This window comes from Phytophthora infestans, genomic scaffold, assembly GCF_000142945.1.
Source record: "Phytophthora infestans T30-4 supercont1.14 genomic scaffold, whole genome shotgun sequence".
In the NCBI taxonomy this organism is placed as follows: Eukaryota; Oomycota; class Peronosporomycetes; order Peronosporales; family Peronosporaceae; genus Phytophthora; species Phytophthora infestans.
In genome coordinates, this window is record NW_003303745.1 from 993,318 (window position 1) to 1,006,871 (window position 13,554).

Genomic DNA, 13,554 nt, shown 5'->3' on the forward strand with positions numbered 1-13,554 from the left:
CGTGTTAGAAGTGTGCAAATTGGATCAAGCTTTGACACGCTTTCGTCTTGCCGACCCGAAATCTTCTGCTCATATTTTGTTGGCCAACTCCTCAAATTGTTCCCCACCCTGCTCTAAAGCCCCCCATGAGTCATTAAATGGAGTACCCCTGGGGTACTGTTATTCAAGCACGAGTGATGCAGTCTCATCATCAAGTGAACATAATTCATCACTTAAAGCTTGGGTGTCCACATTTTGGCGGTTTCTCCGTTATGTAGCCGCTTCGCCATCATTAGTGGAGACTTTTAAAAGCTCCACTACCCAACCTTGCGGAAGCCTCAGCGATGCCTCTCTACGTAGCGGTCTCGCCGACGTTTGCCACGCAGGGGGGGGGGGTCGCTGGATGAGCTGGTGAACTCGACGTTCTATGCTGAGTCCATGATCAAAGACACTGGAACGGGCGTCACCAAGCACGCGACGACCCTTGGCCGCTTCGAAAAGGTCTTCGTCTTCATGGTAGACCCCAATTCTTTGCCCGGAGCGTCGCTCTACAGTTTCTTCATTGCATGTGCAGCCTTCACCAGTTGCTTCATCCTATTCCTACAAACGCTGGCCGGTCCGAACCACCATAATTTTGAGCCTGAGTACCCGAAACTTCCCAACGTGAGCGGCTACTATGACGCAGACTTGGTCTTTACAATCATTTTCGCCCCGGAACTACTCGTTCGCCTCGTCATTTGGCCATCTATGTGGCGCGAACATGAATACCTCACCGAGCGACGTCTGAAGCCATTTCTGCGCGACTTTTTTCAACTGGCTCGATGTCGCTGCCATCGTCCCATTCTACACCGACCTCATCTTCGTACTCCGACGAAAGGCAACGTGGCAAGCCGCTGCTTCGCTGTCATGATTATCATGTCTGGTACGCTCTTCTTGTCCATGCCTCTCGCTATTATCGAAACAGGGTTCGATAGCGCTTGGAAGCAGCACGCAGAGAGTGTCAAGAAGCTCCAGCAACTTCAAGCAGGGTGCCTGTGGCAAGGGACTATAATGTCGTGGCTGCTTTCGCTGGCGAGATGATAGCTATCTGGTCCTTGAACTGTTAGGCTGGCGATTGGCTGGTGTTTGGACAGGTGTCGATGGCGTCATCTGGCCATATCTGCTGGGGGCACGACCACCACTAGCATGCAGCTCCGACACAACGTTTAATCGCTCGTGGATGACATCAGGAGTTTGAAGGTGATGGTCACGCTTGCCAGGGACATGGGAAGACATTGGTGTGTATCAGCACGTCGACGTTCGTCCATTTTTCCGATAGCAAATTGGAGACTGACGCACTACACAAATCACAAGATTTTTTCTCAGGGTTTTGTATGTACAACTTCAAGCATTCCTGACGAAGTTTTGCTTAGTAAACAGAGTTTGCGGTTTGTTTGCAAACCTTTCTCTGAGTTAAAGTTGTTAAAGTTTAGCGAGTTTAGACCCCTAAAAAACACTAACAGCTCTATTAATAACGCAGTGGTCTATCGGCTCACAGGTGCGGTGGCGATTGTAAGGCAGTCACTCCTTTAAGAAAAGAAGGACATGTGGCCGACAGACGAAAGTTCTTTGGACTGGTGTGTCTATGGCCTTGGTCGCAAAACACGCTACTCCCAAAACAGTTTTTATTTAAACAACCAGTGCTCAGTTTTGAAACTTTGAAACGCAGTAGATATCCTATTAGTCGCACCCCATTTTCAGCTACCGATAGTACAGACAGGAATGTGGTTCGTTAGAAAAAGCTCTGATATTTAATGTATACAATCCGTGCGCGTAAACCAATAAATATTCTGCGGCGTTGTGCGTGCTTTCGAATACGGGTACCTGTATAAATGAATGCATGTTTATGGAGTCCGGAGCTCTAAGCATGACCTACATAATCCTAAACTAATTATCTCAAATTATTTGAATCATTAGTAATAATGAAGGCTCACCACAACATATGATTGTTTTCGTGTTTTACTCACACATAATCACAGCTAAACCTGAGCTCTGTTTTTTCTGCATTTATTTCTGTTTGACATTCAGCAACAAAGTCGACCCCAGCCGCAACGATGTTCCCGCCAAACACCCAGCACTTTCGTGATGACGCAATTGGGTTGGTGAAGCAGCGTGGAGAGCGCCGCTGTGTTGTTCCAGTTGTCTCATCGAACCGAGCTTTAGTTCGTTCTACTAAAACTAACGGAGACTCCGATATGTTCAGCTCGCGAGAGCATCCTGGCTTCTTTTTACCAAGTGGCGAGTCGGACGTAACAATCTTCCGTCCAATGTCAACTTACGATGAATTTTACCGCCCAGCCCCAATGGCACCTCCTGGAGGGCACAAACAACCCGCTAGACGAGAAGAAGAATGGGAAGCGGAGCTAAAAGTAGCAAAAGAGAAACATCGATTGAGTCAACGGCGATACCTACAAAAACAAAAAGATTGTTTTGTACGGCTAGAGAATGGTAACGACCAACTACGCCGAGAGATCAACCGGCTAAGGAGGAAATACCAGGATATCCGACATAGAGTTATACCCAAGGTCACTGTTTGGACGGTGGTAACGGAGTACTTCCAAGTCTTTCGAAATGGGTTTCACGCAGATGGCCGTAAACAGTTTGATTTCGCTCGAACTGGGATGACACCTGACATTACTCACAATTCAGGACGTGGGATTGAGTCTTTGACGACAAACTGGAGACTCCGATCGGGGTGGTTTGAAGATATCGAGCTCGATGCGTTGGACTTAAAGAAAAGTCTGGATGGATCCATTGTAGCAACAACGAACACGAGTTTTACAATAAGCGAGAAGACGCTGCAGAATGTTTTCCCTCTTCTCTATCGCAGGTACGGTGGCGGTTTTGAGAGAGAATCGAGACTTGCGCAAAAGCTGCTTGGAAAACGTATCGTTATGCGTGGAACGACTCGTTTTGAGTGGGATGGCGCTTACGGCCAGTTGACATGTAAATTGGACCAATCCGATCTACTCACGCCCATTCATCGTCTTCTGGGTAACTTAGAGGACGTGTGTTTTGTCTTCAAAAATTCTCTCGCTTGCCGCTGCGATCAGAAGAGCTGCCGATTAAAACTTGGTGTAGACTTTGGCCAAATATGTCCAGACGGTTTGCTAAACACGCTTTTTTCTGCGTACATGGATACCGGCTAAAATGCTACGTGTAGCTTCGTAAATGTACGAGCTCATTCAATATGTACATGTATGCACCTTTTTTAAAGTGAATGTGAGCTTAATGAGAAAGATAAAATAAAACAGTTAGAGACTTATCTGTGAAATCTATGATACAAAAAGGTCCTGTGTTAGCTACTGTCATTACCACCCTGTTTACTTGACTTTTGTATGGTCGTGGGTGGCTAATCCAGTCCCAAAACCACCTCGCTGACCACGTTGCAAGTAGTTGCCCATTTACACAAATTCCGCATATTTTTTCAATCGAAGCAGAAATCTCTAACGTTAAAAAGTAACCGAGCTACGGCCACTAACGTCGGTGGCCGAGTAATAAATGATCTTATCTTTATTAAGCGACAATTTTGCGAAATCTAAAACAAATACAGTATTTTGCTTCAATAAATAAGTCCTAATATGAATAAAATTGTCAAGGTATTGGCGCAATAGAGGTTTCCAAATATACATTTGAAGAAGGCAATGAAAGTATAGTGTCAAAAATTATGAGGTTTTGGAGCTTCCTTATTGAGGCAAAATACTGTAGCTTTAAAGATTTTCCTTGCGATCCCGTAGGCAAAATTCTTGACGTCATCTGGTGGTATCAATATGGTTTGAAATTTGCAGCTGGCAAGTCGGAAATGGTCGATGTACTGTTAGATCACCGAAATCACTGGCGTGTAGCTTCCACAATCCAAATAAAAAAACAAGTAGTTATAATAACATGAATGGCGAAAAAGAATCCGCTGTTACGACATAGGTACCATACGCACTGCATACCTTACGCCCTCTATCCTAACTACTCCGGAAACTAGAACCGCACAATAAGCTATATCTGGGAAAATCACAAGGATACATAATTCCTTAGGTGCCCACTCTCTCAATCCGCAATCTCATTAATCTACCAAGATCGCCGATCAGCTGGGTATGCGTTGATACATCACAAACAAGTCGTTGAAATTCATCTTCGGCGCGCTGTCGCCCTTCTAGCTCTGCAATCGCGACGTTTCTCCATATCTGGGCTGTTGTTGGATTCGGACCAGCTGTTGTGTTGATCCTTTCCCTCAATTGCTCTAGCTCCATGGACAGCTTTCTCACTTCTTGAGGCAGGCTATTCCTTTCTTCCGTTAAACGTTGCCGGTATACTTGACGCCGCTTACTCTCTTTTGCTCGACGAGCGCTTCGACTTAGACAGTCACGGTCAGAGAAGCAACTGCTAGATTGACTATCGCCTGATTCCGTCAGGGAATCCACAAACCCCGGGGCAGTGTCAAGCTCACTCCAGCGCTGTTCGGATTCATCGTAGACAACGTTTATAGGACTGTTTTCCAAGAAGGCGTCCAAGTCCTGGAGGAATGTCTTATCGGGGTCCATTGCTGCTTTTCTTAGCATTTTGAATAATGGCTGTTGGTGTAGCGATCGTACGCTGTACTGACAGTGTCCGTCTGACACTGAGCACGTATAGGCCAGGGGATTCCTTTGTCAGTGACGTCGACAGAGTAGGGGTTAAAAAATGGTAAAGGTTAGGTACACTGTATTTACACTAACCTACATGTCCTGGGCAGATTACGACTTGCGTTCCCTACAGTTTCGTCATCACGATTTGTCATCCTCAAACTACGATTTATTTGTAGCCAGTGAATACAATCCACTCATGCGATGATAATAGCTAGATGTGACGTCCGGGGGAGCTAATGACAAAATATTATTGAGTTCATATAGTTTTCAAAGCCGATCTCAGTCGGATTACATGCAGTATCCAGGCTGTGGCAGGTATACAGCCATTTACGAGCACTGCTGTACCACGTTACAGTGTTTCAATACGTTCCAGAGCACACACTATGGAACGTTTTAAAAGCACTAGTGCAAGACTAGAAGTACAATAAATGGATGAGCATGTACTCACCGATATGCCAGCTGTTGTCCTCAGAAGATCATGTTGATGGAGGTCATAGCCTCAAGCCTGGCCTACGTAATCTTCAATAAGATTCTGTAATTAACAACCGGTACGGCTGAATTTGCAGCTAAAATAACGGATACGCGTCCGAGTTAAGCTAGCAGAACGATAAGCTAGCTACAACGTCGAGTTACCCGACAACGTAACTTGATGACAGATTTGTCGTGGAGACCGCCACATCAAAACCGTAATCCAGTGTGGCACTTCTGTAAAAAGTTTCATGATGGAAGACGACTTGATCACGCTGGACGAGGCATTGGCTTATCACTGCTTGTGATGATGGAACCCTGGGCGACTCGCTAACCTCGGGTGCTAAAGTACAAGACAGCCTTGGTAACTTGATATCGGTGACGACGGACGATGATCTATTCGGCATAGGACTCCACAGATTGACCTCGATGGTATCGACCACGTTGCCTTTGCGCAACAGCACGAGTCCGACTGAGCCACAGTCCGAATCACCGATAAGGAAGACGAAGCGCGCTCGAAACGCTACAAGCTCCTCAACTATTATACAGCGTCGCAAGAAGGCCGAAATTGAGACTTTGCGTAAGGAGTCAGCAAGGTTGCAAGCGTGCATCACCCACCTGAGCACGAGTGGAGGCCAGAAGAAGCCTCTAGCGATAACCAAACGCGACGAAATTCAATCAGAAAGTCACCGCCATGCGTTCTATCAGTATCGCCAACGCCATCAGTCCGAACAAATGAATCGCAAACTGAAGGAAAAGCTGAAGAGAGAAGAGAGCACTGCATCCAAGTTCGTGTTCTTTTTAAGCGAAATGTGCTAGCTGTAAGTATTTTGAAGTCAGCTAGCCCCCCCCCCCTCCCCTCGTAGATGTGAGATATGAATTAACATAGTGTCACGAAAGTAGCGAGGAAGCGTAGGAGCGTAGACGGCGAGTACGGCGCCGTAGACAGTTGAAGGGGAGGAGAGGAGTTGCTGTTCGAAAGCAAATTGAGAAGTGATTTATCAGTTAGAGTTGGCGGCTGCAAGCTAGTTGCTGCCGCACAACCAGTAGTTCTTGACAACCGGATATTCACGCACGTATCCAGGTCCATCCTAAAACCTATCTTTCTCAAATCCTGATTTTCTCTGTAACTACCAATGAGAGCCTATGAATCCTAATTCTTATCTTGGTCGGAAATTTCGCACAGCGTCCCATAATCACAATTTCCGGCTGGAAGCTTGATTGTTGCAAATCCATGGGATTTTGGACCAATAGGATTGTAGTATGATGTAAAGACACGCAATCTTAAGTTTACGCTGATCAGAATAATCTGACCAGCTGAAATCAAATAATTGACGTGGCTGGTCACTGCCATGTCATTGGCTAGTGACCACCACGTCACATGACCTCCCTTCGAAGAAGAGCCTCTCCTAGAGAAAAGGGTTCTCTTTCTTCTTTGACTTCCAGTAGAGGTCGATGAGTCCGGGAATTTGCGTTAGATTCTCTACGGGCTCCCAAATGGCTTCCTTCTTGGTTTCACCAAGCCACCAGATCTTGTACTGCGGATTTCCCTTGTACTTGCGATGTCCAATGACGGCTTCAACGAGTTGCCCCTCGGCACCATCGGCTAACACAACCTTATTCACATTTTGCCTCCGCTTGTGATCTTTGCGGTACGGCTTCAATAGTGACGTATGGAACACCGGATGCAGCTTCAATCCTTGCGAAAGTCCTAGCTCATACGAGTCTCGAGACACCTTCTTTAGTATCGGGAAAGGTCCAATAAATCTCGGAGCTAACTTCTTCGACTGTGCATACCCCTTGTGGCGGATGTCCATGTTCTTTCCGTCAAGTAACATCATATCACCAGCCTCGAAGTCTTGGACAAGTCTGTTCCTGTCGTAATAGTGTTTCATGCGTTCTTGAGCTTCACTCATACGGTCTTGTGCTACCTTGAGGAAGACCTCTTGCCGGAGTAAGAACTCTTTTGCTGCTTTCTCCAACTTGTTGAATTCCGGATCTAACGAAACCTCGTCGGGCATGTACGGAATATACCCAAGATCCGCTTCAAACGGTGCCATTCCGATCGTCGAATGCACACGTCGATTGTAGGCAAACTCTGCCATATGAAGAAACTCATCCCAATCGCTCTGGGCTGGGTTCACGACTCCACGAAGATAATACCCGATAAAACGGTTCGTCCGTTCCGTTTGTCCATCCGTCTGTGGTCTAAATGCCGATGACAGGTTATGCTGCGTTCCCCTAGCAGATATAACAGCCTGCCAAAACTTGGACGTAAATTTGGAGTCACGACCAGACACAATCGTCTTCGGAAGGCCATGATCTTTTACATAGTTCTTCATGAAGACATGCGCGGTATCTTCTGCGCTATCTGTCGTCTGCGTTGCAATGAACTTTGCACGCTTGGTCAATCGATCTACGATGACCATGATGGCATTACAACCATCCTTGCTGGGAGGTAAGGACACAATGAAATCCATCGAAATGTCGATCCATCTACCTCTTGGTACTTCCAGCGGTTGAAGTAATCCCGGCGGTTTCACTTGTCTCGCCTTGTTGCGCTGACACATTTCACAAGTGTTGCAATAACGCTGGATATACTTCATCATCTTCGGCCAATAATACTTCTCTCGTACTGCGACGTAAGTCTTGTACGATCCAGGATGGCCTGCCGTTACGGCATCGTGGTTCTCGCAAATGACACGGTTTCTCAGATCTTCGTCTTCCGGAATATACAGTCGCGGACTTTCATCTTCACCGGTCTGGTAGTATAAAACACCATCACTGAGCGAGTAATGCGGAACGTTGTCTCCAAGCTTAAGCTTCTTGACAATTCCCTGCAAGTCCTTGTTCCACAAATACATCTTCTTTGCGGACTGTGCCACAGTCACGTTGTTCGCTACCATGGTTGCCACAATCTCACGGTTTTGAGCCGTATCAAGAAGTTCCTGAAGGCTTACTTGCGCAGCCTTATGCTCGAGCTCAGGGTTTCTTGATAATGCGTCTGCGACTACATTGTTTCTCCTGGGATCCACTTGAACATGGGCCGAAACTCCGCGAGTTCATTGAACCACCGCGCAATGCGTCTATTCGCTGTCTTCTGCGTAAGAATCATCTCGATGCTCTTATGATCGGTTTCGACAAGAAAAGGCTTGTCTAGCAGATATACACGCCATGCCTTCAGAGCATGCATGATTGCGAGAAGCTCTTGTTCGCGTACTGGGTACTTCAGCTCTGCAGGTTTCATCTTCCGGCCAGTAAAGGCAATTGGATGTTCCAACTCTCCCTCCTTTTGGAATAAGACTCCCCCAATTGCGAAATTTGAGGCGTCCATTCGAATACCGAAAGGCTTGGTGACATCAGGAAGACGAAGAACCGGTGGTGATGACAAGCGTTTCTTTAGCTCATCAAAACACCGCAGCTGGTCCTCATTGAGTTCGATCGCATCTCTAGAGCGTTTTCCCTTGATACATTCGTGCAAAGGACCTGCAAACTGAGCGAAATCCTTGCAAAATCGAGAAACGTAGACGGTTGTCCCCAGAAAGCTTTCCATTTGCTTCTTTGTCTTGGGAACAGGCCAATCTGTGATAATCTTCACCTTATCGGGGTCCATTCGAACGCCCTTGCGTCCGACAAAGTCACCTAAACATGGGATTTCGTCGACACAAAATCGGCACTTGGACAGCTTGATGTATAGCTTCTGCTCTTCACATCTCCTCAAAACCCTGTCCAACGCGGCAATATGCTCGTCGACATCTTCACTCTTGGTGTACACGTAAATGTCGTCGAAGTAGATCCGCATCACGTCACGTAAATCCCTAAAAACCTTCTGTAACAACCTGTTAAAGGTTCCCGGGCTACCGCTGAGTCCCATGGGCGTGACGAGATATTCAAAAAGACCGTCTGGAGTCGAAAAAGCAGTAAAAGGTATATCTGATTCACGTAGCTTAACGTGGTAGTAACCCCAGAGTAAGTCCATGCACGAGTACCAATAGCTGCCGGCCATCGCATCAAAGGTGTCTTCTTTGCGAGGCATCGGAATAGCCGGTAGAACCGTAGCTAAATTCAACTGACGATAGTCGTGCACAATTCGCCATCCGACTGGTTTCTTCACACAGAAAGTCGGTGCACAAAACGCTGACGTACTCGGTCGAATGATACCAGCTTGAACCATCTCTTTGGTCCATTCCTGTATCGTTTTCTTCTGATCAGGACTTTGGCGCCATTGTTTCACCGAAATAGGCGGAGTATCAGGCTTGAGCAGAATCTCATGCTCAATCCCTTCACGTACTGGGGGTGTCTCATTCGGAAGTTCCGTGCGAAAAACCGTATCCGCATACTTACGTAGCGTATCGTACGCCGGATTGTCCTTGAGAGCATCCCATCCTTGACTCTTGAAGCGTTCCGCCTTCTCCGAGTCATGCGGATTGATAACAAACACCGCTTCGATGTCCTTGTCCCTACGCAACATTTGCTGGAACTGGTTGGACGAAATAACCTTCGTTCGTCCAAACTGGCCGTTGTGGCCATGCTGCCGATAGTAGTTGTAGATCTCACGGCTCTGCGCAATTCTGGCGCGGCGTTGTCTTGCCACCCAACGGGCTGGACGTGTCTTCGGCAGTCTCAGCTTAACAGTCTGCGTGTTCTCCACGTTGATGCGAGGTGCAATCTGTCCAGTACTCCAGTCGATGTCAGGGTTCTGCTCCCGCAGCCACATCATGCCTAAAACTATGTCCTTTCCCTCAGGAACAGGCATGACTTGGAATGTTCCCGTTGTCAAGGGAAATCCTGGTAACTGTAGAGACATCTCTACAGTCCGACGTGGACGATGCACAATCTGATCATAACCGAGATCAACTTGCATCATGTCACCTTCAGTGACATCCAACTCAAGCTTCATCACTAACTCCTCAGTTACGCCGTTCAGGCTACTGCCGTTGTCAATGAATATCGTGACGGGCCTCTCTTGGTCTTCCGTCTTGAATGCTCGAGCTTCAGCCTCTAGGATCGCATACACTGCGCCCTGTATGTACCGGTTTGCTTCCGTACGTTTTGGCTGAGTACAATCTGGAGCAATGTGACCAACCTTGTCACAATTTCTGCACGTAGCTGTCTTTTTCCAATCATCGTTCTTGCCCTTTTTCTTTTCGTAACGCTTGTTGTTCTGCTGTTTCGATTTAGGCGGATGATGCCCCGAGTCCGACGACCCTTTTGATGGCTTCGAAGGTGCTCGAGGAGGTTTCCCGGAGTAGTGCGCAAACTCGAAGTTCGAAGCAATTTCAATGGCTTCTTGTAGCGTTGATGGACTCTCTTCTTTGATCTTCTTTGCTGTTTCTTCACGTAGCCCGTTTTGAAAGAAGAATCGTTTCTCCAACTCACTGATCGTCAATTCTGTCTGTGACAGCAAGTCTTGAAACTTGGAGACATACTCGTGAATAGTCTCGGTCTGTTTGAGACGAAACATTCTCTCGCGAAGATCATACTCGAAGTCCTTTGGGCGAAAGCGCGTGCGCAGCTTTTGCTTAAACAATGACCACGTGGGGTTCACACTCGCTCTCTCACATTCGGCTATAAAAGCGCGATACCAGTTCAACACTGACTTGCCTAAGTTGCTGGAGATTATCGTCACGAAACCTGACGAGTCTGCCTCCATTAACTCACGTCTGCTTGCGTAGTACAGCTCGGTGTCAAAGATCCACAATTCAATGTCTTCACCATACTTTCCTTCATACATCGGAGGGTTCTTCTTCTTCTGCTCACCCCTAGCGGCAACGAGATATTCGAATCTCGCATTAGCTTGTTACATTTGGGCTTGCATTTGCGCTTGCATCTGAGCTTGATACTGCTGTTGCTGCTGCGTAATGTATACGAGCAGCTGCTGCATGGACATGGTCTCAGGTCCAGCCGCATCCTGAGCAGCATCAGTAGCAGGGGAGGCTGACTCAGCCTGTGCGTTGGCACTGGCCCCTTCTCTTGACGCTTGCGATCTTGCATTTGTTCGCATCGTGGGTTGGGTAGCTTCAGCGTCGCTCGGAGCACTAACACGGCTCTGTTGACGAGGACGAGGGTTCGGTGGCGGGCGCTCAGCTGCACGACTCCTTCTTTGAGCCATTACAAGCTGGACTTCTCAGCGCAAGTCTTTTAAGATACCAGAACCCTATACCGAAGTTAAACGAAGCGAAAAAAGGTTCCGATATATAAAGTTCTCCCTAGAATCTACGTTTCTTGTCTACTGAAGTCGTGAATGACGTTCCGGGCGGCTGCGTCCTTAGAATCCGGAATTTCGTTTCGGATCAGGCGGACGAGCTTAAGTTGCTTGACCGTTGTTAGCCACAAGTCCAGACGAAGCTGATCGAGCTGCTTGTGTCGATCAGTCAAGGACTTTGTGCTGTTTACAAACGGATCTTCGGGCTGACGAGTCTTTCGCTTACCCATAAACAAGCACACTGAAACAGATGCAGTCGCAACGGATGTAGATCAAGCACAACCAGTGAGTATCTAATCGAACGTTCGCTCCTTTAAGCTCTGATGCGGGATAAGGATCCACTTAACGTGAAAGCGTTAGACCCAAGACCACCAGAAAGAGTTTCCGATTGTGTGTACCACACTAGTGCGCAACCACACCAGCTAGCCACTGAACGTAACAGTTCGTGCTGAGGCAATACCCTTTGTGATCTAGTGCTTCCCCAACTATGTGGCTGGCACCAATAACCTCAGGACAACTCGCTTCTGGCTATGCCACCACGAGTGCCCTACTTGAATCGAAGCTTGACCAACAAGTGTTACCATGTCACGAAAGTAGCGAGGAAGCGTAGGAGCGTAGACGGCGAGTACGGCGCCGTAGACAGTTGAAGGGGAGGAGAGGAGTTGCTGCTCGAAAGCAAATTGAGAAGCGATTAATCAGTTAGAGTTGGCGGCTGCAAGCTAGTTGCTGCCGCACAACCAGTAGTTCTTGACAACCGGATATTCACGCACGTATCCAGGTCCATCCTAAAACCTATCTTTCTCAAATCCTGATTTTCTCTGTAACTACCAATGAAAGCCTATGAATCCTAATTCTTATCTTGGTCGGAAATTTCGCACAGCGTCCCATAATCACAATTTCCGGCTGGAAGCTTGATTGTTGCAAATCCATGGGATTTTGGACCAATAGGATTGTAGTATGATGTAAAGACACGCAATCTTAAGTTTACGCTGATCAGAATAATCTGACCAGCTGAACTCAAATAATTGACGTGGCTGGTCACTGCCATGCCATTGGCTAGTGACCACCACGTCACACATAGTACCGCTGGGCAGGGTATGGATTTTGTGCGAACGTTAGAGTCACCAAGCTTCGAGGACTCATACTTTTCAAGGCGTCACAACGCCGTGTTAATGGACCAACTAGAAAAGGAAGTTGAGGACGTCTATCGCAAGTTTTACCGAATCTACTCTCCGCAAATGTCCTCCACAAGCCTTCCCAATTCACAGACGTCGTACGAAGAGAAGTGCGAGGCCAATGCCAAGGAATTTGTGACCGCAACGCCGTTAACCTGGCCCATGAGGAACGCATTCGCACATGTTTGGACCTTACTGGACAACAGCTCCGTACGTGCTTCATTCGCTTAATTTGTAACTGTATGACGTCATTCTTTTAAGGTCATGGTGTTTGACCTCTAGGATCGAAGTCGCAAGCCCAACACACTTGAATCCAATGCTAAGCTGACTGTCCCTCTGCGCAATAGCACCGCTTGCCAATTCCACAAACTTCACTTGCTGCGCAAGTATGAAGAACAAGACCGAATCATCGTCATTTGGTCTGACCTCATGCAGATAACGTCGAAGGGTATTCGACTGCGTTCGATCGCCCACGCAGTTCTTGCTCCTTCTGAACCGACCCGTCGAACGCTTGTGTCATGGAGACGTCTCTTAAACTGCATGTGGAGCCAACAAAAGGAGAAATCGTATCCAATGAAGACGTTCGATATGGGCAGGAAGTGGTTCTTCGTGCATACGGCTGGCTTATGAGACTCTTCTGGCAAGAACATCAGCACAGCTTGCTGGAGGTTACATCTCGCTCCCTGTTTGATCAACAATATGAAATTACGTAAGTGACTTGTTTAGGAATTATTGTACTACTGTTTTATAAAAATGATGGAAACACTAAATCTCTGAAAGGGCAACAGATTTAAGATATTATACTTGTGTTTCTAAAACGCTCCATAGATGTACTTTGGAATGTATTGAAACAGTGTAACATGGTACTGTACTACAGAGCTCGAAAATGATTGCATAGCTGCATGTGATCCGACTGAGATCGGCTCTGAAAATTGTTAAATCTGGTCGGGAAATGTAGGTTGATCATCAACATGATAAAGGTACAGTAGGCGTGGCCTTTACCATTTTTAAAGCCCCACGCTATCGACGAGAGCGTTTTCAGTGTCATTGTACCGTACTATCACCCTCA

The 13,554-nt window shown here is 47.1% G+C and overlaps 2 protein-coding genes across 2 annotated transcripts; both read left to right on the plus strand.

The window, feature by feature from the left end:
* Positions 1-299: 299 nt before the first annotated feature.
* On the plus strand, positions 300-1,059 carry PITG_09166 (uncharacterized protein; the record flags this gene model as incomplete). The annotated part of the gene is made up of 1 exon (XM_002903432.1): positions 300-1,059. The coding sequence occupies one exon, from the start codon at positions 418-420 to the stop codon at positions 1,057-1,059; it is 642 nt and encodes a 213-aa protein (XP_002903478.1).
* An 11,297-nt stretch (positions 1,060-12,356) lies between these two features.
* Positions 12,357-13,115, plus strand: PITG_09167 (uncharacterized protein; the record flags this gene model as incomplete). The annotated part of the gene is made up of 2 exons (XM_002903433.1): positions 12,357-12,695; positions 12,768-13,115. The coding sequence occupies 2 exons, from the start codon at positions 12,357-12,359 to the stop codon at positions 13,113-13,115; spliced, it is 687 nt and encodes a 228-aa protein (XP_002903479.1).
* Between the last annotated feature and the right edge of the window lie 439 nt (positions 13,116-13,554).